General features: G+C 33.3%; 1 protein-coding gene across 3 annotated transcripts in view; it reads left to right on the top strand.

Annotated features, from left to right (window-relative positions):
- Positions 1 to 26118, top strand: part of CDK8 (cyclin dependent kinase 8) — a 175948-nt gene that overhangs the window by 78718 nt on the left and 71112 nt on the right. For all 3 annotated transcript variants that reach the window (XR_007952062.1, XM_051986554.1, XM_051986553.1), the window contains exon 4: positions 7036 to 7176. Coding sequence is in view for 2 of the 3 variants with exons in the window: in XM_051986554.1 (XP_051842514.1) it covers positions 7036 to 7176 (141 nt within the window). In the remaining variant the exon portion in view is untranslated. The remainder of the gene's footprint in view (positions 1 to 7035; positions 7177 to 26118) is intronic.

The following is a 26118-nucleotide window of genomic DNA, read 5'->3' as shown; positions in this document are numbered from 1 at the left end:
AGTGATAATTCTGGATGTTCAAAGAATAGAAAAGGAGTAGTTCTTTAAATAATTATAGTACAGCCAAAGTTTTTGAATTAATTTAACTAGCCCACAAAACCAACTTTGAATCATTTAACATCTAAGAAATAGTTGACTTCTTAACTAAGCAGCCTAAGAACTTTTTCAAGTAGCATTTAGACGATGGTAAAATTTAGGAGAATCAAAATTAACCCCTTCCCCCGTAACTCCCCAAATCCTCTTTGTCCAATCAGCCATGGCTAGTATAGCAGTTAGAGAAGCCTTAAGTGGCTTACATAAAGAAAACATTAATAATATATCCACATTTTTATAATTCTAATTTCATGATTCATTACTTTGATATTAGCTCCCCCCTAATTTATCAATAAATTTGTGAGTCAAAGATATATATGGGGTCAAAAACAATTGATATATCTGGAATAAGTGAACAATATAATTCTGTGGACCATACAAAGAAAAGGGATAACTTTTCCACAGTTCATTTTTGATTAAGCTTTATTTATTTATTTATTTGTTTATTTGTTTATTCACTCATTTATTTATTTATTTTGCTCAGGTGGTTGGGGTTAAATAACTTGCCCAGGGTCACACAGCTAGGAAGTGTTAAGTGTCCAAGGCCAGATTTGACCTCAGGTCCTCCTGACTTCAGGGCTGGTGCTCTATCCCCTACGCTATCTAGTTGCCCCAATTTAGTTTTATTTTTGTTTCTACTTTTACAAAACTTTTGTGCTTATTATGTAGTTATATGTCTACATATTCTAGATATCCTAGAAAAATAAATTTATTTTGTAGATATTAGGAAGAAGCTAGAAGGATTCATTTGATTCCTTTCTGCTTGAATACTTCTTTCATTCTGTTTTTTTCATTCTGTCATCTTTAAAAACAAACAAAAAATCCAAACTTTATAAAGTTTATTAAAGCTAAATAGCATAGTTATAGAATGAATTAAGAAGTATTTGTGTGTGTGAGTATGTGTGTGTGTGTGCGTGTGTGTGCGTGTGCGTGTGTTTGAAGTTTTAAACCCAACTCCATGGCATTATTGTTCATTAGAGTAAATAACAAAGCATTCTAGCTTAATGAGGTTTAATATACTTTTTGCATTATTATATGCTTTGGAGAATGAGAGAGGGGGAGGATTCCTGGATTAGGTTGGTAAATTTCAAACTCTACCAATTTCTCCGAGAAATAGGACAGATTTTTGTGGCTCAAAGCGAACATAGATATAGACTTGTGAAAAATCAAGAAGACTTGGAGAAGTTGGGTAGAACAGGGATTTTCCTGTTAACAACCCAAGATCATCTGAAGAAAGACCTAGGTTTGGGATTAACCCATATGAAGTGCAAACATCTCCAGGGTAGCTCTACAGAAATATCAAGTGGGAAGCCCTGGAATGAGCTGGATGTGGCTGGAGCCTCAGCAGGGAGCACAGAGAAGTTCATCTTGGGAACTCTTTGTGGAAACCAGGTCTGAGGCCAGGAAGACTGATGGGGACGCCACTGACTAGAATGCCAGACCCAGCTGCATATGCATGTACATATTCTGCTGCATGTGGCCCTGGGTGAAAAGGAACCAGCATCTGGTTTGTGCAGAAGCAGTGGGGCTGGGATGTTGCTGGCTGCAGCTACTTGAAGGAGGGTGGAGTTCTTGGTTTAGAGTGCCTTGTCAGAGTGAAGAGCTGAAGAGAAACCATAGACACTGTTTCCCTACCTCAGGATCAGAGGTGAAATTAGAGGTACACTAATACCTCTTCTTTTTTTAAAAAAAAAAAAAAAAAAAAAGAACTACAAAATCTCACCATAGAAACATAATATAGGAACATGGAAGACTGGGGTCCCGGGGTTCATCTTCAGAGGAAATACTGAAATAAAAACAGTTTATACTTCAAAGAGTATTGTGAAATGGCTCCCTATCCAAAGAGAATTTATAGAAGAACTTAAAAATCAAATGAGTGACATTGAGGAAAAACTAAAAATAGTAGTAAAATAACAATAAAAATACCATGAAAAACAAAAAGATTATGAAAAAAATGCTAATCACCTAAAAAAGGAGATACAGAGTTTCAAAGATGAAAATAACTCTTTGAAAATTAGAATAGACAAGAGGAAGCCAGTGAAGCTATAAGGGACCAAGAAATAACAAAACAGATTATAAAGGCTGAAAAAAAACCAGAACAGAATGTGAAATATCTTATAAGAAAAACAATAGATTTAGAGAACAAATCAAGAAGAGAAAAGAATAATTGGATTGCCAGAAAGTTGTGACCAAAAAGAAGGACCATGGCACAATAGAAATAATCCAAGAAGATTAACCTGGAATGATAGAACATTAGGGGAAAATAGAAATAGAAAAAATCCACTGGTCATCACCTCAAGGAGATTATTTGTAGAAAACACATAGGAACAAAAGAGAAAAATTTCTAAGAAACAAGAAGAAAACAGTTCAAATATGCTGGAGCCAACATTAGAATTGTATAGGATTTATCAGAAGCTATGGGAAAAGACCACAGTTCTGAACTCATATCTATAGACAATCAAAAGAACTAGGCCTGTGGCCAAAAATATCCAGCAAAATTATAATGTTGAACGAGAAAAAATAGTCATTCAGTGAACTTGCAGATTTTCAGAACTTTCTATCAACCAAACCTTATCAATCAAACCAAAACGTAATAGAAAATTTTACATATAAGAGCTGATACCAAAGATCAGTTTCAAGGTACTTAACATGGACAAAATGTTTATTTATTTATTTATTTTTGTTGGAAATTTATGTTGGAAAAACCATGTTTAACATTGACATCAACAATACAACAGCTCAAGAGAAAGATTGGGGTAAAGTCAAGATAAAATAGTAATTTTTTTTCAAACAAATGAGATGCAGAAGAATAGATACAGAGGTATTAGAAGAGGGATGAGGGCTCGTAGTTCTGAAAAACTCACATTGGGAATGGCTTCAATAGGCTGTACTACATATATACTACGAAGGATAAAGAAATAAGAAGGGAAGGATGAGTATACAGGGCAGCAAAGGGTGAGGGAAGAAGACGGGGAGGGATCCTTGGGCAGGGGAAAGTTATAGCAGGGCAAATTAGGAACAGAATTAAAGCAAAGAGCAAGAATAGGAAAGATATGTGTGTGTGTCTATGTGTATGTATATATCTACAAATGTATATATAAATGTATCCTTTCTTAATTATAGCCTGCTTGGAGGTGGGGAGTGGGGAATGAAAGGGGAAAAAAAAGAATAAAGTAAAAAAGGTATGCAATGGAGAACAAAAAAGAAGTAAAGAAAAGATGCACACTCGTGAATATAATTTCTTCTACTAACTTTTATATATCTCTACATATACTTTCTTGAACTGGTATTTGTTGTTATATATTTTGAATCATCCCTGATGTTTTGCTGGGCACATGGCAATGTTTCATTTTGTATTTCTTTTCTGTTTTTCTTTTTTCTTATTTTGTTTCTTTAAATAAAATAAATTTGGGGGAAGAAAAAGAAAATGAGGAAAATGGAATAATATGTTGTCATATAAGCTAATCACATCACTTAGATATTCTTACCTTTTCCATTTTCCTTATTAATAAAATCATACTTTATACAAATGGTTATATCTTTTATGACTAAATTGCTTCTTCTGGTAGACATGTCTTTTCACTATTCATTATTTCATTCTCATGATTCTAATAACTTTTTAAATCCTAATCCTAATAACTGATTGAGAGGAGTAAGATGTCAGGATTTTAATTTTTTATAGGGCATTTCTTTCTCATGTTCTTTTTTTCCCTCTACTAGCTATAAAAGCCTATTCAATCTAACTCCCATATATATGCCTGATGTAGATTTTTCTAAAGACAAAGCACAACAGTAAACTACTAAGAGAGTTTAGAATTTTGAGCTTAATTTAATTCACTGGCACTTTCTATTTGCAAGGCATTGAGCTAGAAAATTGTGAAAATGATATAATCCTTGGCACACGTTAGTAAAGGAAAGATATTTAAATAACTTTAAATGGAAGTTAGAATATGATCAACATATAGAAGTGGTCAGTCAAAAAGAAAGGAAAGATTAGGAAAAGAGAAGACTCATTTTTCCTTTAGGAAGACGTGTCAAATTGGGGCAGTCATAGAATACTGAGTCAAGTTCAGATATCTTTGTCTAATAATTGAGACCTTACAAATTCTGGTACCACTCTACCTTTGTCCATCCATCTGTGTTCCATCTAAATTGGATTCCTCTCTGTCCCTTCAGCATGCCTGCTCTTTCAGTCTTCTCTCACCCCACCTCAATCCACTGAATTTTTTGCCACTTTTGAGAACTAGCTCATATGGTATTTCTTTGTGAGCAGTTTATTCTGCACCTCTTTCATGCTTTTGTGGAATATTTCATGTTGTAATTACAAGTATTTGTGTCATTCTTATTTTAAACTTTAAATTCCAAACTTGTATGTTCTCAATTTAGTGATGCTTCTTTTTCTTTGAATAATGTCAATTTTAATTAGTAGCTTGCATGATCATTTCTACCATCTTTTATTGTATATCTTCCTTTATTGTGTATGTTGTCTTTGTTGCTTTAAGTATATAAGCCTTTCCAATTCTAAAATTTAAGTTATTGGCTTCTACTTGTCGGAGGCATATGAATTCATTTCTGTTCAGTTTGTATATCAAGCTTCTTTTTAAGCACCTAATATATGTCAAGCAGTCCCTGTCTATCTTCCACTAGTTCATTGTCTTCTAATGATAAGGAGGAGAAGACAACAGCATTATTTATCTAATGTCCACATTTTTATGTAAACTTTTTAATTAATAGTTTTTAAAATAAGATTTGACTAGTATTTGACAAACCGAAAGACCCCAGCTTTTTGGATAAGAATTCACTATTTGACAAAAACTGCTGGGAAAACTGGAAACTAGTATGGCAGAAACTAGTCATTGACCTACACATAACACCATATACCAGGATAAAGTCAAAATGGATTCATCATCTAGACATAAAGAATGATATTATAAACAAATTAGAAGAACATAGGATAGTTTATCTCTCAAATCTGTGGAGGAGGAAGGAATTTGTGACCAAAGAACTAGAGATCATTATTGATATCATAAAATAGATAATTTTGATTATATTAAGTTTAAAAGTTTTTGTACAAACAAAACTAATGCGGACAAGATTAGAAGGGAAACAATAAACTGGAAAACATTTTTACACTCAAAGGTTCTGGTAAAGGCCTCATTTCTAAAATATATAGAGAATTGACTCAAATTTATAAGAATTCAAGCCATTCTCCAGTTGATAAATGGTCAAAGGATATGAACAGACAATTTTCAGATGAAGAAATTCAAACTATTTGTAGTCATATGAAAAGGTGTTCCAAATCACTATTGATCAGAGAAATGCAAATCAAGACAACTCTGAGATACCACTACACACCTATCAGATTGGCTAGAATGACAGGGAAAGATAATGTGGAATGTTGGAGGGATGTGGGAAAACTGGGACATTGTTACATTGTTGGTGGAATTGTGAACACATCCAGCCATTCTGGAGAGCGATTTGGAACTATACTCAAAAAGTTATCAAACTGTGCAATACCCTTTGACCCAGCAGTGTTTCTATTGGCCTTATATCCCAAAGAGATCTTAAAGGAGGGAAAGGGACCTGTATATGTGCAAGAATGTTTGTGGTAGCCCTCTTTGTAGTGGCCAGAAACTGGAAACTGAGTGGATGCCCATCAGTTGGAGAATGGCTGAATAAATTGTGGTATATGAATATTATGGAATGTTATTGTTCGGTAAGAAATGACCAGCAGGATGATTTCAGAGAGACCTGGAGAGACTTACATGAACTGATGCTAAGTGAAATGAGCAGAACCAGTAGATCATTATATACGGCAACAACAAGACTATATGATGATCAATTCTGATGGACTTGGCTCTCTTCAACAATGAGATGATTCAGACCAGTTCCTATTGTTCAGTGATAAAGAGAGCCATCTACACTCAGAGAGAGAACTGTGGGAAGTAAATGTGGACCACAACATAGCATTCTCACTCTTTTTGTTTTTGTTTACTTGAACTGTGTTTTCTTCCCCAGTTTCTTTTTCCCCCTTCTTGATCATATTTTTCTAGTGTAGTAAGATAACTGTATAAATATGTATACATATATTGGATTTAACATTTTAACATATTTAACATGTATTGGACTGCCTGACATCTGGGGGAGGGGGTGGGAGGAAGGAGAGGTTAATTTGGAACAGAAAGCTTTGAAAGAGTCGATGTTGAAAAATTGCCCATGTATATGTTTTGTAAATGAAAAGCTTTAATAAAAAAAATAAATAAAATAAGATTTGATTGTGAAATTGAATTTTTCGTAGGGCCCAAGAAGAATATGATACCCTTCAAAATTTCCATCAGATGTAGAAAAAAACAACCTTTTTGTTTTTCCTTGAATTATTAACCCAACTCTTCAACTGTTTTCTGTAAATTTCTTATGTGAACATAGTCATTATTGCTGATCATTTGTTGCTTATATTTACTTGTTTGTTACAAAAATAGAAGGGTCTTGCCTGGCTTAAATTATCTTAAATGTTACCAATGTGTTATACATATATAGTGCTATTATAATAGCCAAAAATACTTGTAATTTATCAGAATACATTGTAAATTTTATTTGTAAAATTCTTCTGGTATTTCATTAGACAAATCAGAATAGAATGTTCTCTAAAGAAATGATTATATATTAGTCATATTTTTAAATGAAATGATAAAATCTACAACTCCTCTAAATTTCCATTTATTTTCTATCATTTATATTGTTTTATTGTGTATAGGAAACTATTTGGACCCTTAACCCAGTTGTTTGGACATTTTGAAGTTACTTGAATTATTTAGAAGAGTTTGGAATGATATTGGCAGGCATCATGAGGAGTCTGAAGGTTTTCTGTCAGTAAATTGTTACACATCAAAGTGTCTTTTTTTCCTTTTTCTGAATCTATTGATATTTTTTTCTTTCTTTTAGCACATAATCAAGTTTCACAGAGCTTCTAAAGCAAACAAGAAGCCAGTTCAGTTACCTCGGGGAATGGTCAAGTCACTATTATATCAGATCCTAGATGGTATTCACTACCTGCATGCTAACTGGGTGTTGCACAGGGATTTGGTAAGTTGATCTTCAGTGGAGTTTGAACCTGGTAAGGAGCACATTTACAGGTTGCTTTACTAGTTGCCTTTAGAGCTTAAAAACTTTGATAGGCTAGCTAACTTTTAGGGATAAAGAATGTGTAGAAACTTAAAAAAACATTGTCCAAATTTATATAGAGCTTCCTACTTTGATACACACACATATGTGCTGCATGCATTTCTTCTTGAGTCTAGAAATAAAGCATTGGTTTGTTTTAGTTAGATCAGTCAAATAACATTTATTAAATGCCTGTTATATACCGGGAGAACACTGGAAAGTAAATAGATTTATGAATAATTTTACACAAATCTGGAGAACAACTGTGATATAATAAAAAATAGAAAAAGAGTATATCATTTTGGGGGCAGCTAGTTAATATAGTGAAAAGAACATCACCCCTGAAGTCAGGAGGACCTGAGTTCAAATGTGGCCTCAGACACTCAACACTTCCTTGCTATGTGACCCTGGGCAAGTCTTTAGCTCCAATTGCCTTAGGAAAAAAAAATAGCTCTTCATTTTGTTATTCTACCAAGTTATATAGAAGTCTTTTGATTAGAAAACTCATTATTTGTAAAGAATTCTGTCTTTTTTTTTTTTAGTGATTTTTCAAAATATCCTGATTTTCAAAAATAAGTATCTTTTCAAATTTGACAAATTGTCTTCTATAAGTTATTTAAATTTTTTCTATAGGAATACTGTGTGTGTGTATAGGGGTGTGTGTGTAGGTGTGTGTGTATATATATATATGTACATATATATATATACATATCTCCACCTGTTATTTTCTGCCTACCATATTATTTCATCCTGAAATAATAGAATTAAATTATCTAAGTCCAAATTATCCTTTCTTATTGAACATACTTCAGAATTATGTGGAGCTTTTTTATTCTTACTTTAAAAGCAAGTGAGGTTTTTAATAATTCTTTTGTTTCAAACAATTCTGAATATAGTACTGTAAATTATAATTGTGATTTCCTAATCATAGAAATTGTAGTAATTGCTAGAAAAACCCATATAGAATCTGATTCCAAACTTATCCATATTTAATGCATAAAGGTTCTGGCCTTCAAATTAGCTACTTCAGTGTCTTATCTTATAGATCTTTTATCTTGCTTCAATAATCCCCTTAAAGTATGTTTAATTATGGTTATTTAACCTCCTGTTCTTGTTCCTTAGCCAATGTTTAAAATAGATTATGAAAAATGAAAGTGCTTTAGCCTATACTTAAAGTATTTTTTTAAAGATTAGAAAGATTTTATGGTAGTAAAGAATTACACTATACAATTTATTACAGATTTGAATTTTAAATTTATTTTAAAATGTAAAAGGTTGAAAGACAGTGAGTAATTAAGGAAGGAATGATATATTAGAAGATATAATTAATTTTGTATCCCTGTTCATTTCTGTGACATCAAAAGAACAAAATATAAAAATATATACTGAAGGCATGCTTTCTTGCCAGCACCTCCAACCCCCACCCCACTGTCCAAATACATTTTAAACAAATGCAAAGGCATTATATTATATTTAATTTCATTGTGATCATTTTCATATTTAACTTTTTTTTTTTCTCTTTGTGTGTTTAGTTGTTTAACAAGTGAAAAGTATACATAATATTCTTAAGTCTTAAATGCTGTTTGTCTACAGAGTGAATTCAGCACAGGTAGAATAATTCTATTTAAATTATGAAAATAAAATCCATTTCTTATGTCAAAGCTATTCATTTTTTGGTAGCATCTTCACTAATATAAAGTAGAAACACTATAGAATGCGTACTCTCCCATGTCCCATTTATTTATCAACATATTTAATACAGCTTTTTCCTTTACTAGGTATTATATACAGTTTGGCTAGTATTGCCTCTATCATATATTTCATTTGTTTCATATGAAATCCCATGTGTCTTAGCTCGATTGTTGCTCTTATGTCCTCCTTGTGCGTCTTAGACATAAACACCCTGGGGAAAATAGACTAAAAAATAATTGAAAACTAAATAATCTGATCCTAAAGAATGAATGGGTGAGACAGCAAATCATAGACACAATTAATAATTTCACCCAAGAGAATGACAATAATGAGATGACATACCAAAATGTGTGGGATGCAGCCAAAGCGGTAATAAGGGGAAATTTTATATCTCTAGACAACTACTTGCATAAAATAGAGAAAGAGAAAATCAATGAATTAGGCTTGAAACTTAAAAAACTAGAAAAAGAGCAAATTAAAAACCCCCAAACACTAAACTTGAAATTCTAAAACTAAAAGGAGAGATTAATAAAATTGAAAGTAAAAAAACTATTGAATTAATAAATAAAACCAAGAGTTGGTTTTATGAAAAAACTAACAAAATAGATAAACCCTTGGTAAATTTGATTAGAAAAAGGAAAGAGGAAAATCAAATTGTAAGTCTTAAAAATGAAAAGGGCGAGCTTTCCACTAATGAAGAGATTAGAACAATAATTAGGAGTTACTTTGCCCAACTTTATGCCACTACATTTGATAACTTAAATGAAATGGATGAGTACCTTCAAAAATATAGGTTGCCCAGATTAACAGAGGAAGAAGTAAATTGGTTAAATAGTCCCATTTTAGAAAAAGAAATAGAACAAGCTATTAACCAACTCCCTAAGAAAAAATCCCCAGACCAGATGGATTTACATGTGAATTCTACCAAACATTTAAAGAACAATTAACTCCAATGCTGTGTAAACTATTTGAAAAAATAGGGAATGAAGGAGTCCTACCAAATTCCTTTTACAACACAGACATGGTACTGATACCTAAACCAGGTAGGTTGAAAACAAAAAGAAAATTATAGACCAATCTCCCTAATGAACATTGATGCCAGAATCTTAAATAAAACATTAGCAAAAAGATTATAGAAAATCATCCCCAGGATAATACACCATGACCAAGGATTTATAGGAATGCAGGACTGGTTCAATATTAGGAAAACTATTAACATAATTGATTATATCAATAACCAAATTAACAAAAAGCATATGATCATCTCAATAGATGCATAAAAAGCATTTGATAAAATCCAACACCCACTCCTATTAAAAACACTAGAGAGTATAGGAATAAATGGACTTTTCCTTAAAATAGTCAATAGCATCTATTTAAAACTATCAGTAAGCATCATACTTAATGGTGATAAACTAGAACCATTCCCAATCAAATCAGGTGTGAAACAAGGTTGCCCACTATCACCATTACTATTCAATATTGTATTAGAAATGCTAGCTTCCATAATAAATGATGAAAAAGAGATTAAAGAAATTAGGATAGGTAATGAGGAAACTAAATTATCCCTCTTTGCAGATGATATGATGGTATACTTCGAGATGCCAGAGATTCTACTAAAAACTATTAAAAAGAGACAAACATCTAATACCCATTGAACTGTTACTTTAGGATGTTTAATATGTGCCAATTTTTGCCCCTTGCCCTTGGAGGCAAGTACTACTAATATTTTCTTAAAGATGGGACCTCTAGGTCTAGTATGAGAAATGCTTTTTACTATACACACACAAATCACCAATCCAGCACTTTAAATATTCAATTTTATGTAAGTATTTAAGTGTAGTTATAGATAGTAATTTCATGCATAACAATGATTCTTTCAAGACTCTACTACTTTAGGACCAGCACAGACAACATCTTGCCTTGCTCTGGCTCACTCATCCACTATCTGTTCCGACCTCTGACTGTTCTGCTTTGCAAGTAATACACATGAAACATATGATTTGTGTCAAGAAATTAAAAAATGAACATCATAGTTTAACACTGTGCTTTTGTTTTAATTAATTTAATATACATTGTGCAAGTTGGACATAGTCTAGTTATATGGAGTTTAACATATTCTTATCAGTGAAATTTGATTATTTACTTGTCAAAAGGAATGGCTTATAAGGTGGTCTTACTGATCTCTAAAAATGATGTTACAGTAAAGCTCCATTATAGTGTTAACTTGTGATAATAGAATCAACTTATGTGGACATGGTAATTTTTTTTAAGAACTGAAAAGAAAACACTGATATGAAAATAGAAGATTTAGGAATTATACTGATTTGACATTTATGAAGGACTTGTAACTTTTATTTTTAGTTACAAATGTAATCATACTTTTTCTAACAAAGTTACCATTGTTATCTATTGCCAAATTTTTAACTGAGATAAAAATTTCTTACCCTGCTTTGTGGTAGTGTCATCTTGAATAGAAATAGGATGCTGGGAAATAAAGATTTAAACTTTGTAGAAATATTTTAAGCAGTGATTTGGAAGGGAGATGCTGGAAAATGAAGGATCTAGTTACTTTGTTTCAAAATAGAAAACTGCATTATCCAATTATGATATTTGCTATATTTAGAGATGTGAAAGAATGAATGGAAAAACAAAACTTTCTAATAAAAAATGAATTTGTTAATTTTAATTCTAATTTTTTTGGGGGAAGCCATCCTTAATGAGAAGGGGTATTTCTGCCTCCCACCTTGGATTTTCCTTTCTTTTTTTCCCTGAACTTCCACCCTTTTTGGTGGGAAAGCATCCTGAAAAGAGAGAGGAAATTGAAACTGGGGAAGGAATAGTGATTGTGGTCTCAAATTTGTCAAGAAGCTTACAATAAAGAGTGTGGAATTCAGTGTTTATAGGAGAAATAAATTTGGTAGGATTTTTGTCAATTTAACTCCAAATATGAGAATCTCTTCTCATGGAAATAACTATTTTGTATTTGTGGGTACTTTGAAAAAAGCAAGTGAAGATTATATTTGCATCATTTTCTAAATTTCTCTCTCGCCTTGAAAGCCGGCTCTTTAGCACACAGCACATAGTTGAGAAATAATTTGATTTGGAAATACCCAGAGAACTTTAGTCACCATAACTGTCCATTTAGTTAGTACTTTTCACTAGTACTGACACTAAGTGAAACTTGAACAGAGCTAGGAAGAAAACAACTTTCTTAGAGGGTAGATTTCTTTTCTAACCAATTTAATAGTTTATTTTTCTTGTTACTTTTCAAAATTGGTGGCTTTTTCTCTTAGTTGACATAATTTTTGATTTTGTTGGGAGAAAGAACATTTTTGGGGGATCTAGTTAAAATAAGAGGTATGGTCAAGCATTAAGAAAAAGAAACAAAAACCCAGTTCTCTACTTAGATTGCCAAGGCAGATCATCAGACATCAAAAATCGAGTTCCAAAATATGTGTTGAATACTTATCTGTTTTCTGAGATAGGCTGATACTTTCCTGAATCAGGGGAACAAGTGCTATAGAAAGTGGTTTATTATTAATTATTGTGCTTAACCATTCATCTGGAACCCAGAATATTAATGTCCTTGTCCTGAGGTACTTCCCCTCCATTATCCCTCATTCCCTCATTCAACCCCTTCATCTCTCAGTAAGGAACTTCCCATGGTTCTGTTGAGTGGATGGCTTACCCAGTGCAGTTCTTTTTAGTAGAAAATGGTCCTTCCAGGAAGGTCCAACAAGATGCTTATAGTGAGAGAACCTTCAGGGGTAATCGGTAAGGTCCCAGCAGGGAGATTTGGATAGATGAATCTTTATGTGTGTACTTAATCTAAAGCTTGTCAGTTGTCTGAACTTAATAAAATACCCAAATTTGTGCTTTTTTCCTGACACACATACTTGATTTCCCAGACTAACTGTGGTATTGTGGAGAAGCCATCAGGAATCTTGGTCTAATCATTGCCCTAATTAGTTGGGTGCTGGGAGTGGGTGTGAATGTTAAAGGAACCCCTGAATTGAATCTAGGCTCTTGCTGGGGCCTTATGACTAAGCAGAGATTTTCCAAGGATATTTTAAAGCTATTTAGTAGTCATGTCATTGCCTGTATAATCAACTTTAGGGTCATCTTGGTTCTAGAATTTGTCAGAATAGAAAAAGTTCTACATTTTAATGTAAATACTGTTAATGTCTGACATATGCTTCAAAAATTTTTTTTGTCTCGTTTCATCTTAGCAACAACTTATAAATTAAAATTTGCATCATCCCCATTTTACAGATAAGAAAATTGAAATATTGAGAATTTGTGTAACTTTTCTAATGTTACATTTAGAGTTCTTGACAGAAACTGGAACTACTATTCAATTTTGTTCCTTGACTCCCAGACTAGTAATATTCCCATTATGCGGAATAACCTTTTACAACTCTGATAGATAGCTATTTATAAGACTATATAGGGGGTTGTTCAGAAGATTTGGTGGAATTAGCTGAGGGTCTAACTGTGTGAAAAGGAATTGTCAATCCTGAGATTTACTGACTATTCACATCATGTGATGTTATGGCAGATTAAAGTGGTGAATGAAGAACATGTCTATCTGATGTAACTTTTGCATGATAAGAACACATAATTGAAGTTTCAAGAGAAAAAAATCTTTAAAGCATCTTGGATTTTAAGCTGTTTCATATAGAATTTTCTTTATGATGTCCTAGCTTAACACTATAAACAGTTTTATATATATATATATGTATATGATTCTTGACAGTAATGAAATAATTTCAAGCAGAGTTAGTCTTTTTTTTTTTTTGTGACTGAACAATTTTATCTTTCTCTTTAAAAAAAAAAAAAAAAAAAAAAAAACACAAGGGAAAAAAAAGGGGAGGAGATGTGAAGCCCCAAGAGGGAGAGCAAAGAATAGCACCTCTGCCCATTCTTGCTCCCATCCCAGAGATTTCTGGGCCCTAATTCCTTTTCCAGCTCTAACATTCAGTACCTCAGCTCCCCCACCCTTGCTAAAGTCTATCCCCTTAGGGGACTTAATCTCAGGAACCTTAGAGCTTCCAATTGTGCTTTCCCTATTGGTTAGAGAATGGAGGCTCCAGTTCTCAAATGCAACAGAGAGTTTCCACCTATCTATCTCTCTAGCTATATGCTCAGAGTAGTCACATAATAGGCCATGAGTGTGTGATATCCAGAATAGAAATAGCACATGCATGTGCAAGACAAGCACAAGAGCCCAGGGAGAAGGGAGAAAAGGAAGGCTGTTTTCAGATATGTGCCTGTCCTTTTGTGCCATACTCAAAGCTAAAGGCCAAGGGCGTCACAGGGCCACAGTTCCTTCAGGTGCTTCAGCAACTCTCACAGGCCCACTCCTCATAAGGGCAGTGGGAGGAGAGTACAAGTCAAGTCTGGTGCTCCTGGCTACCTGCAGTCCTAGGGAAGGGGCTCTGGTGCTCAAGCCTGATGTAAAATTCCTCGGGGTTTAATTGGCATCGTTCTTGATGACAACTTCCACTCCATGGTGTCACAACTGAGCTCATAGCAAGAGATTTTTATTCTTCAGATCCTCTACCTGTTGTCTAAGGACTTTGTTGTCCAGCTGCAGCTGATCCAGCCCAAGCAGAGTTAGTCTTAAGGAAATTTCAAAATTGAATAATAACAGAGGAAAACATATAATCAAAATTTCATAAATGTATTTCATATTCATTTTATTTGAAACATCATAAGACAGTTTTTGGACTTATGTTGGAAATACTGTGTTTATCTATGTGTCTCTAAAGATCTTTTCTTTAAAGTTCAAAGAAAATCAGTAGTTAATTCATGTTTACTCAACCAAAAAACAAACAAAAGGAATCCCAAGATGACTTTTTATAGAATTGAAGGCAGCATTATCTATGACAATAATTAGAAAAATCCAGGAGTTAAGAAATGTACCTTCTAATCTTAGTTTTGTTCTAGTTGTGTGCTTCTGATTATTCATTACCTTCTCTGTGCTTCATTTGCAGTGATTTGACATGAGTTAACACAATAGTACCAATAACCTTATCCACTTATTTCCAAAGAATTAAGAATTTGATGAGAGTAAAATGCTTCTTAAATCGTCAAGTCTAATTGTTTTTTTTTTAATTGACTAATTCTTTTGCTAATAAGGAATGTTTTCCTATCAGGAGCATATTTCTTGGCTTCTTGAATTGCATATTCAAAAGAGGAAAATATGATTGTTTTTATTTACCTTAGAATGTGAGCAAGGAGAATGGAAAATATGAAGGAGCTGATTAAGAAAAATGGAAAAGTTTGAGACTATAATAATTTCATTAGAATGAAAGGGTTTTAGCATTGAAAAACTTGATTTCTGACTCTCTTGCTTTATTGTTATAGAAAAATGAAGAAGGTGGTAAATTATTTGATTATTAACACATAGGTTTGTGATATTGGTATTCAAACCAGACCTTTTAATTCTAAATCCTATTATGTCCTTTACAGTATACTATGATAATAGTAACAGAAATATTAGTTTATATTTATATTGTTTTATGAATTACAAAGTTCTTTATGTCATCTAATTTGATTCTCACAAATAGTTATTATGAGTATTATTACTGTACTTTAAAGAATTAGGAAGGTAAAAATCTAGAGGTGAAATAACTCGTTAAAAGTCATACAGTGATGAATTAGTAAAAGATCTCTCCAAAAAGCATCTTCCAGACATAATATGCCTTGAAGATATAGGTTAATAGACATAGCAGTTGATTAGAAAAGAAATAAAATAGGTTGAGTTCTAATTTGTTTTTATTTCATTTTTAATTTGTGGAATAAGACAAGCATTTCCCTAATATAGCATAATTTTTTAACAAAAAGATGATTGCACATGAAACTGCAAGTCTATTATGTACAACTTGCTAATTCTTTTGAAATATATAATAAAGTTATGTAAATTTCTTTTTTCCTTTTTTTTCTTTCCTTTCCCCTTGCTGTAGAGATGACACGGGACTCAAATATCTGTCTATATATATATATAATATATTTATTTATATATTATATATTTATATATTTATTTATATATGTTATATATTTATATACATAATATATATTTATATATATTATATATTTATATACAAAATATATATTTATATATATTATATTTACATATATAAATATTTACATGTATATTTATATATATTATTTATATTATTTATATATACATATATATATTAAAAAAATGTTCTCTTGGTCCTGCTCATTATTTCATGCAATGAAATGTTTGTCTTTCCATGTTAGTCTAAAATCATTGAGCTCATCATTTCTTAACGCATCACAATCACATATCAGAACTTCTTCAGCCCTTCCCCAGTCGAAGAACTTTGCTGCAATTTCTTGTTTTTTTGCGACCACAAAGAGAGCTGCTAAAAACATATAAAGTTCAGATCTTTTTTAAGGTCGAATATAAATTTTATTATATATTTTCTGCTCTAGGAAAGATATGGATGGAGGAAATCTGGTATACACAAAGGCTGTACATCCTCAACCCCCTCTATGCCAATTTCTGTTTTCCTCCATGGTCCTTCACTACCTGGAGTTTCAGCAACTATCTCTAGCCCTCAACTTTGCCCATTTGTGCCTAGTGGGAACTGGGATATATCCTGATGCCACCAGTCTTTATTGTAGTATTTTTGCATTTCTTAATCATTCAATATTCACAAAACTGTGCCTCTTTTTATTAGATTCCTATCTAATTTTTTTTCATGTGTCACTGATAATTAATGTTGTATATATTTTGTCCCTAACCCTATTTTCCTCATAAGTCATATCACTTTCAGTGTGTCATTTTGCACAGCCCGGTGATTTTTAGGTACCCATATGTCTTGTTTGTATCAAATTTAGAAATTGATTTTAATACTATGATAAGGTATATGAAAAATTCATATTTTGATCTTGTTCTCAAAACATGCAGTCTAGCCTTCTAGTATTTTGTTTTCCAGTCTTAAGAAGATTTGTAAAAAGTAATTTAATTTTTAAAGATGAAATACGTTAGATTAGGTATTCATCACAGCTAAAATTCTGAAATAAATCCATTATAATTCTTTGGTGGTCAGAGCTGCATAAATCTTGCATATTAAGGCTTTGTCATTTTGATAACCTTATTTGTCTTCCTGATGTGTGCAAATGAGAAGTGATTAAATGAGAGGGTGAAATTGTTTCTTTTAGAAAGCTTGACCTGTCATCTTTTACAACAACTTATCACAAAAGGTCTTAGTCTTGAGTAATTTTTTAAAAAAACATATAAATGACAGTGCTTATGGTCAAGAAAAAGACAATTTACCAAGACAATTATTGAATCTTGGAGTTGGGATCCTTAAGAATCATCTATCCCAGCTTCCCTCTTTATCCAACATCTGTGATGGAGAGCTATTAAGTTCACAGAGTCACTTGTTGTTAAATGGAACTAATGATAAGGAAATTCTTATTTTGGAAAAACATATACTTAATTACATTAGTCTTTTAATTTTCCATGTCTGATGAGGCAAAAAAATAAACCATTAATTTTGCTCAGGAATTAGAAATCTCTGTACCTCATGGTATTACTAGCTGAGAGAAATGTTGTTAGGCTTTTTCTTTTTTCTTCTGAAAATTTTTTTTCCCCTGAGGCAATTGGGGTTAAGTGACTTGGCCAGAGTCACACAATAGGAAGTGTTAAGTGTCTGAGGTCACATTTGAACTCAGGTCCTCCTGACTTCAGGGCTGGTGCTCTATCTACTACACTACCTACCTAGCTGCTCCTTTTACTCTGAATTTTTAAAAATAATTTTTTTTGTATTTTTTTTTAATTAACAAGCATTTATTTTTTTCTCTCTATAGAACTCTTTTAACATATGTATAATTATTGGTCCTCTGAAGTCATGGTTTATCATATTGATCTGTCATATTAACCAATCTGATAGGTGAGAGATGATACCTCAGAATTGTTTTAATTTGTATTTCTCTAATCAGTAGTGATTTAGAGCATTTCCCCTATAATTCTAGATAGTTTTAATTAAGTGCCTGTTCATATTCTTTGAGCATTTATCAGTTTTTATAAATTTGACTCATCACTCTATGTATTTTAGAAATTGTGCCTTTATCAGGCTGTAAAAATTGTTTCCCAGCTTTCTGTTTTCCTTCTAATTTTAGTTGCACTGGCTTTGTTTGTGTAAAACCTTTTAAATTTAATGTAATAAAAATTATCCATTTTGCATTTCATAATGTTCTTTATCTCCTATTTGCTCATAGTCTTCTCTTCTCCATAGATCTGAAAAATAAACGATTTCTTGCTCTCCTAATTTGTTTATTGGTATTATCCTTATGTCTAAATCATGTACTCATTTTGACCTTTTGTTGGTATATATGGTGTGAGGTGTTGCTCTGTGGTGAGTTTATTTAGATTTCAAAATACAATCCAGAGACAGAGTAGATAAGATAGAGTACCTAAGAAAGCAGTTCATTTTAGTACACATATTATTAGAGAAAACAGGATCTTTATTATTGCCTTATTTTAATTTAGAAAGAATTTAAAAGACTCTTTAATTTTTTTTCACTCAGTTCATTTTTGATGATTTATGTCACAGACTTTATAGATTTCATAATAATTTTAGGAGATTCTACAGAATTGAAGAATCTTAGCAAATGATTAAATATAGGGGACAAGGGAGAAATAAAAATCAAGTATGTTTCCAATAACGCAAACTTTGGTGACCGGAAGGACACTATTTCTAAGATCATCTATCTCCTCGTTTTCCCTTATACCAACTTAGCACATTGTATTGTGTATCACTTTATTGTGCTTTTCAGATAATTGTTTTTTGGAAGATTTATGGCAACACTATGCCATAAAAAGTCTATTGGAGGCCATTTTTCCAACAACATGGGCTCACATTGTGTGACTCATATTTTGGTAATTCTCACAAAACTTCAAACTTTTTAATTATTATTATATCTTTTGTGGTGATCTTTAATGTTCTTATTGTAATTGTTTTGGAGTACCATGAACTGCTTCCATAGAGAATGATGAACTTAATAAATGTAATATGTGTTCTGACTGCTCCACTAACTGTTCCTCCATTTTTTCTCTCACTCTCTTCTTGGGCTTCCCTATTTCTGAGACACAACAATATTGAAATTAGGCCAATTAATAACCTTATAAAATTAGTGTGGCAAATTTCATTGTTGGCTTATTTTAAGAAATTGGAACAGCCACCCCAACCTTTACTAATCACCGCCCTAATCGGTCACCAGTTATCAACATTGAGAAAAGACTCTCCACCAACAAGAAGGTTATGATTTGTTGAAGGCTCAGATGATGAGCATTTTTAAGCAATAAAGTATTTTAATTAATATTTGTACATTTTCCCCCTAAATATAATACTATTGCACATTTAATAAGCTACAGTATAGTCTAAACTTTTAAAGCCATTGGAAAACAAAAAACAATTGCATGGCTCACTTTATTTTTTATTTTTAATAACTTTTTATTGACAGAACCCATGCCAGGGTAATTTTTTACAACATTATCCCTTGCACTCACTTCTGTTCTGACTTTTCCCCTCTCCTTTCACCCCCTCCCCTAGATGGCAAACAGTCCTATATATGTTAAATATGTTGCAATATATCCTAGATACAATATATGTATGCAGCACTAAACAATTCTCTTCTTGCACTGGGAGCATTGGATTTAGAAGGTAAAAATAACCTGGGAAGAAAAACAAAAATGCAAACAGTTTGCATTCGTTTCCCAGTGTTCTTTGGTTGTAGCTGCTTCTGTCCATCATTGATCAGTTGAAACTGAGTTAGGTCTCTTTGTCAAAGAAATCCACTTCCATCAGAATACATCTTCATACAGTATCGTTGTTGAAATATATAATGATCTCCTGGTTCTGCTCATTTCACTTAGCATTAGTTCATGTAAGTCTCTCCAAGTCTCTCTGTATTCATCCTGCTGGTCATTTCTTATAGAAGAATAATATTCCATAACATTCATAAACCACAGTTTACCCAACCATTCTCCAATTGATGGGCATCCATTCATTTTCCAGTTTCTAGCCACTACAAACAGGGCTGCCACAAACATTTTGGCACATACAGGTCCCTTTCTCTTCTTTAGTATCTCTTTGGGGTATAAGCCCAGTAGTAGCACTGCTGGATTCAAAGGGTATGCACAGTTTGATAACTTTTTGGGCATAATTCCAGATTGCTCTCCAGAATGGTTAGATTCGTTCACAACTCCACCAACAGTGCATCAATGTCCCTGTTTTCCCGCATCCTCTCCAACATTCATCATTATTTTTTCCTAGTGGTATCTCAGAGTTGTCTTAATTTGCATTTTTCTGATCAGTAGTGATTTGGAACACTCTTTCATATGAGTGGTAATAGTTTCAATTTCATCATCTGAAAATTGTCTTTTCATATCCTTTTGACCATTTATCAATTGGAGAATGACTTGATTTCTTATAAATTAGAGTCAATTCTCTATATATTTTGGAAATGAGGCCTTTAACTGTGAAGATGTTTTCCCAGTTTGTTGCTTCCCTTCCTTCTAATCTGGTTTGCATTAGTTTTGTTTTTACAAAGGCTTTTTAATTTGATGTAATCAAAATTTTCTATTTTGTGATCAGTAATGGTCTCTAATTCATCTTTGGTCACAAATTTCTTCCTCCTTCACAAGTCTGAGAGATAAACTATCCTATGTTCCTCTAATGTATTTATAATCTTGTTCTTTATGCCTAAATCATGGACCCATTTTGATCTTATCTTGGTATATGGTGTTAAGTGTGGGTCCATGCATGGCTCACTTTATTTCAGTATTCACTTTATTATGGTAGTCTGGAACCAAATTTTCAGTATCTCCAAGGTATGCTTGTTTTTATTCAGTTTTCACTTAGATCAGTGGTTCTCAAATTTTTTGATCTAAATGTCCTTTAGATGATTTATTAAGGTCTTCTGAAGAATTTTTAGCATTTTAGAAATGAAAGGTCTTAATAAAATAATTTTAGCCATGTGGATCCCTGAAAAGATGTTAAGCAATATAAAAAAAGTCCCTAGGCCACACTTTGGGAACATTTATCTAGATTGTTGGAATATCCTTGTAATGAATCTTTCAGTCTCAAAGTTCTCCCTTCTGCAGTCCATCCTCCAAAAACATAACTTTGAATACAACTTCATTGCTCAAAAAGCACCATTGGCTCTTTATTACTTCTAGGAACAAATTCAAATTTTTCTGGTTGACATTTACACGTAGTTGTCATTACACAACATTTTCTTTCACATACTCCACAGCACAGTCACTCTATCCTATTGGTTGTTCCTTATATATAATGTTATTATATACAATGCTTTTGTATGGTCTAATCTCTGTGGCTTGGAATACTTCTGCCTTCACCATCTTATAATTATTAACTTCTTTCAAAAATTAGTGCAAGTATAACTTTCTACATGAAGCTTTTTGTGATCCAACCCAATCAGCAGTTAGTGTTCCTCCCCCCCCCCAAAAAAAAAAAAAATTGACCTTGTATTTACTTTATATATTTTTTGTTTTTTATATACATGGGGTGGATACAATGTAAAAAGTTCAGAATAGTTGATGATGTAGGTTTATAAAATCTTTGAAGGTCAAACAGGTGTTTATATTTGATCCTGGAGGTGATAGTAAAACACTAAAGTTTATTGAAGTTGGGGAGGAGGAATTGACATGATCAGACCTGCCTTTTAAAAAGACCATTTTTAATAGCTAATTGAAGAATGATTATAATAGGGACATACTTATGACGGGGCAAACAGCAGGCTATTGGCAGTTGTTGTTTATCTTCCATTCTCAAAAATGACCGTGGCATCTGCAAGGTGATACCATGACATAAAGATGAATTGAATTTAAGTAAAGAAGGGTTATGCAAAATCACCAGCCTTAACTTTTTCCTTCAAAGCCATCTGAGTCTAGTGGCAAGATATAGAACAGATGATTAGATGGCTCTGGATGTGGTATGAGGCCTTGGTCTTTTCCAGTGTCGAATAAGAGGGTGTATTTGAGAGATGTTGCAAAGATAAAATCCACAGACCTTGGCAATAGAAATTGAAAGAGTGAGGAGATAAGGATGATACCCAGATTGTGAGGCTGGGTGATACCTCAAAACTAATAGGGAAGTTAAAAAATGGAGAGATTTTGCAAACAAAGATAATTTAATTTTAGAAATGTTGAGTTTAAAATATTTATGGGATTTCCAGTTTGAGATGTTTAATAGGCATTTGGAAATGTGATACTGGAAGTCAAGAGAAGAAGATAGGGCTGTATAAGGAAGACTGAGATAGATTAGCATAGAAATGATAATTGAGTCATTGGGAGCTGATGGAATCATGAAGCATTATAATATGGAGGGAAACAAGAAGACGGCCTAGGACACTTCTGTGGGAGACACACTGGGTCGCTGATAAGCCCTAGATGAAGATCTAGCAAAGAAGACTTAGAGAGCTCAATTAGGTAGATGGAAAACTAGGAGAGAGTTGTGTCCTGAAAGCTTAGAGAGAAAAGAATATCAAGAACATGATCAACAATTTCAAAGATTTCGGAGAATTCAAGAAAAATAAGGATTGAGAAAAGGCCATTAGCTTTGACAACTAAGGTTTGGAATTAGTTGGATGGTCTGACTACTTTCAGGTAGTTGTTAATGGACCTCAAAGGTCTTCAAAGTCATAGAAGGTCATCTCCAAGGGAATATTCTGGAAATCTGTGTTTGACCCTAGGCTGTTTAATATTTTTATCAGTGACTTGGTTAAAAGCAAGTGTTGGATCTTTATCAGATGTGCAGATAGCACAAAGTTGGGTGACATAACTAACAGTGATTTAGAGAGACAGGATTAAAAAAGACCTTATTTAAAACTTTGCAAGTAATTTTAAAAGATGAAATATGTTGGGGCAGCTAAGTGGTGTAGTGGATAGAGCACCACAAGATTAGAAAGACCCGAGTTCAAATCTTGGTCTCAGACAGTTAACACTTCCTAGCTATGTGATCTTGGGCAAGTCCCCAATTGCCTTGGCAAGAGGGTACGGGGGAGAGAAAGAGATGAAATATGTTAAAGGTAAAGTTTTATATTTGACTTCAGAAAAGCAACTTCAAAAGTCAAGATGTGGCCAGCATGGCTTGACAACACTTTGTAAAATATGTTGAGATAGATTATTAATGTGCTTACAAGTACAATATTAAATCATCATGTGACAGCCAGATAAGTTAATGCTAACTTGCTTTACACTGAAAGTCAATGAATAAGTGATGATCATGCTGGTGTCAGGTTATTTTTTTAGTAAGATCACATCTCAAATAGTGTATCCATTTCTGGGCACTATGTATTAGAAATAATATTGATGAGCTAGATGATATCTAGAAAAGAGTAGTGCCATATGAAGATCACTCAGAAATCTTGGAAAAAGACTGTGGCCCACTCAGGTGGAAGTTGCAAAGATACAAATTCATTATTAATATATGAGACAACTTAATAATTAAAGGTGTAATGGAATGCCTCAAGAGAAATGTTTTCCCTTTCATTGGAGACCTTTGTGCAGAGGCTGAATGAGTACTTGTCAGTTATGTTATGATGGGGTTTTTCAGGGGTTAGGTAAAACAAAATGGTCATTGATAATCTGTTTCAATTTTGAAACCCTATAAATCAGTGAAATAATTTGTGTTTAGTTTTGTCCTGTACCCAAAATATAGAATGTTAGGATCAATATTCCCTCAAATTTTCAGTAATGAAAATGAATAACCAAGTTCAGAGTCAACAAATATGCTTGTTGTAATATAGAAAGCAAGTTAGAAAGTTTGAACAAAAGTAAACAATTTAATGAATAGATTGGCGGGAAAGATCAGCTCTGTTGACTGCCAAATTCCTGATTATACTTCCTGGCTCCTAAAAGATGAAGGTAGAGTGAGGGGAGGGGGCAAGGTATTCCCAGTACCTAGCTAACATTGTGCCTTAGTTACAGACATTTAATATGATGAAGTATAAAGATAAATGAAAAGAATCCCAGCACTCCAGAAAGCTATACTCAGGGGAAGTAATTTATGCATATATAGGTATATACAAAACAAAAACAGGTGTGAGGTAATTCTGAGAGGGGACAAGCAGCCTAATAAATGCTTCCTATTGATTCTGGTGGTTGTAAGTTTAGACCTTAATATATTTTCTGGATAGAGTTCCCTATTCCCTGGATAGGAACCCCGGATGGATTTCTGTATTTAATTCAATAAACACATTAATTTTCTACTTTGTTCAAGGTACATACTAGGCTAGACACTGGAACTACAGGGACAAAAACAAAACTGTCTACCCTATACTATTTCCAGGCCAAGATGGCAGAGTAAGCAGTGAATCACTGTAGCTTTTCCATGTTCACTTCTGGGCAACCATAAAGCAGCACCCTAAGACAGGTCCTGAAACAACAGAATCAGCAAGAAGATGGAATGAAACGATTTTTTAGCTCAGGAAACTTGGAAGATCAGCAGGAAGGGTCCTTCTACTTGGATAAAGGAGGATAGAATAGGTAAGAACTTCCCAGTGACCTGGCAGCATGTTATTCAGCAAATCAGCTGAGATCTTAAGCCCCGGGGTGATGGAATGGTTGAAACCAATACCAGGACTACCTCTACTCTCCATGTGCCTTAATATAATCAAGGGAGCCAGTGGACTCCCAGTTCCAGGAACCAGCATGTGCTTTGATGTAGCCTTGGACAAACAAGTATCATCATGGCTTCTGATCATTCTGTGCTTCTGCACAGTCTGGAGCAAACAGATTGGAATCAATTCTGTAGTTGCCTAAGAGCCCAGGCAGCCACCAACATGAACCTTCAGCATAGCACCAGACAGCATCTAGAAGCCAGATCATCATTTAGTCCCAAGGAAATGCAGAAACCCTCTACAAGTTCTCTGCACATGTCTGACACCACCACTACAACTCCAGCTCAGTACTAGGTAAGCTGCCAGACCCTTATATCCTCTAGCAGTATCAGTCACTCCTCAGGGCCTGTAGCCACTGACACTGGCACCCTAGGAGTAGAGCTCAAATTTAAAGGAAAAGGAAAAACAGGCAAAATAAAACATTAAAAAAAATCTGAATATAGAAAGTTATTATGATGGCAGAGAGCGAGCACCAAGACAAACTCAGAAGAGGGCAACAATATCAAAACACCTATGGACAAAACCCCAAAGAAAAACTTGAAGTGATCTCAAGCTCAGAAAATTCATGGGAGGAGAGCTCAAGAAAGGAGGTTTTTAAAAATCAAATGAGAGCAGTAGAATAGAAATTGGGAAAAGAAATGAGACTGACACAACAGAATTATGAAAAAAAAATCCATCACTTCAAAAATTGCTTAAAAAGTAGAATTGGCCAAATGGAAAAAGTGATACAAAAATCCACTGAGGATGTAAAAGAAATGTAGAAAAGATGATTGAGGAAAACAAAACCTTATAAGTTAGAATTGGGTAAGAGGAAGTTAATGACTTTATAATACATCAGGAATCAAACAAATTCAAAAGGATGAAAATACATATATAAAACCTCCTGGAAAAAAGATCTAAGAAAGTCAATATCAGAATCATTGGACTATCTGAAAATCATAATCTTTCTTCTGATTATGATATACCTGGACAGCATCAAGAAACTTTCAAAGAAAACTCCTTTGATATATTAGAACAGAGAGCAGAATGGGCATTGAAAGAATCTTCCAATCACACCAGGAAAGAGAGTTCAAAATAGAAACCCCAAGGAACTTTTTAGCCAAATTTCAGAATTACCAGGTCAAGATAAAAATACAAATGGCCACAAAAAAAAACAATTCAAATATTGGGGAGTCATAATCAGTATTTCACAGGTCTTGACATCAAAGCATGAAAGGATTGGAAAGTCTTAGAACTTGATTATCCAGAAGGCAAAGGAGCTAGGACTTCAACCAAGAATCATTCATTTGGCAAAATTAAGCATAAGGGGCAAAAGTGGTTTATTCATTTAAGGTTTCATAAGAAAGCCAGAACTAAACTACATGAAAAAAGGGAAAAGAAAACATAAAGGATTCAATTGTGTTGAATCGCTTATATCCCTACGTTGGGAAGATGATACTTGTAATTCTTAAAAACTGTGCTACTAATAATACAGCTAGAAGGAAT

This window comes from Antechinus flavipes, chromosome 3 (assembly GCF_016432865.1).
Source record: "Antechinus flavipes isolate AdamAnt ecotype Samford, QLD, Australia chromosome 3, AdamAnt_v2, whole genome shotgun sequence".
In the NCBI taxonomy this organism is placed as follows: domain Eukaryota; kingdom Metazoa; phylum Chordata; class Mammalia; order Dasyuromorphia; family Dasyuridae; genus Antechinus; species Antechinus flavipes.
Note: the sequence above shows the minus strand (reverse complement) of the source record. Positions and strands in the feature narration are given on the sequence as shown.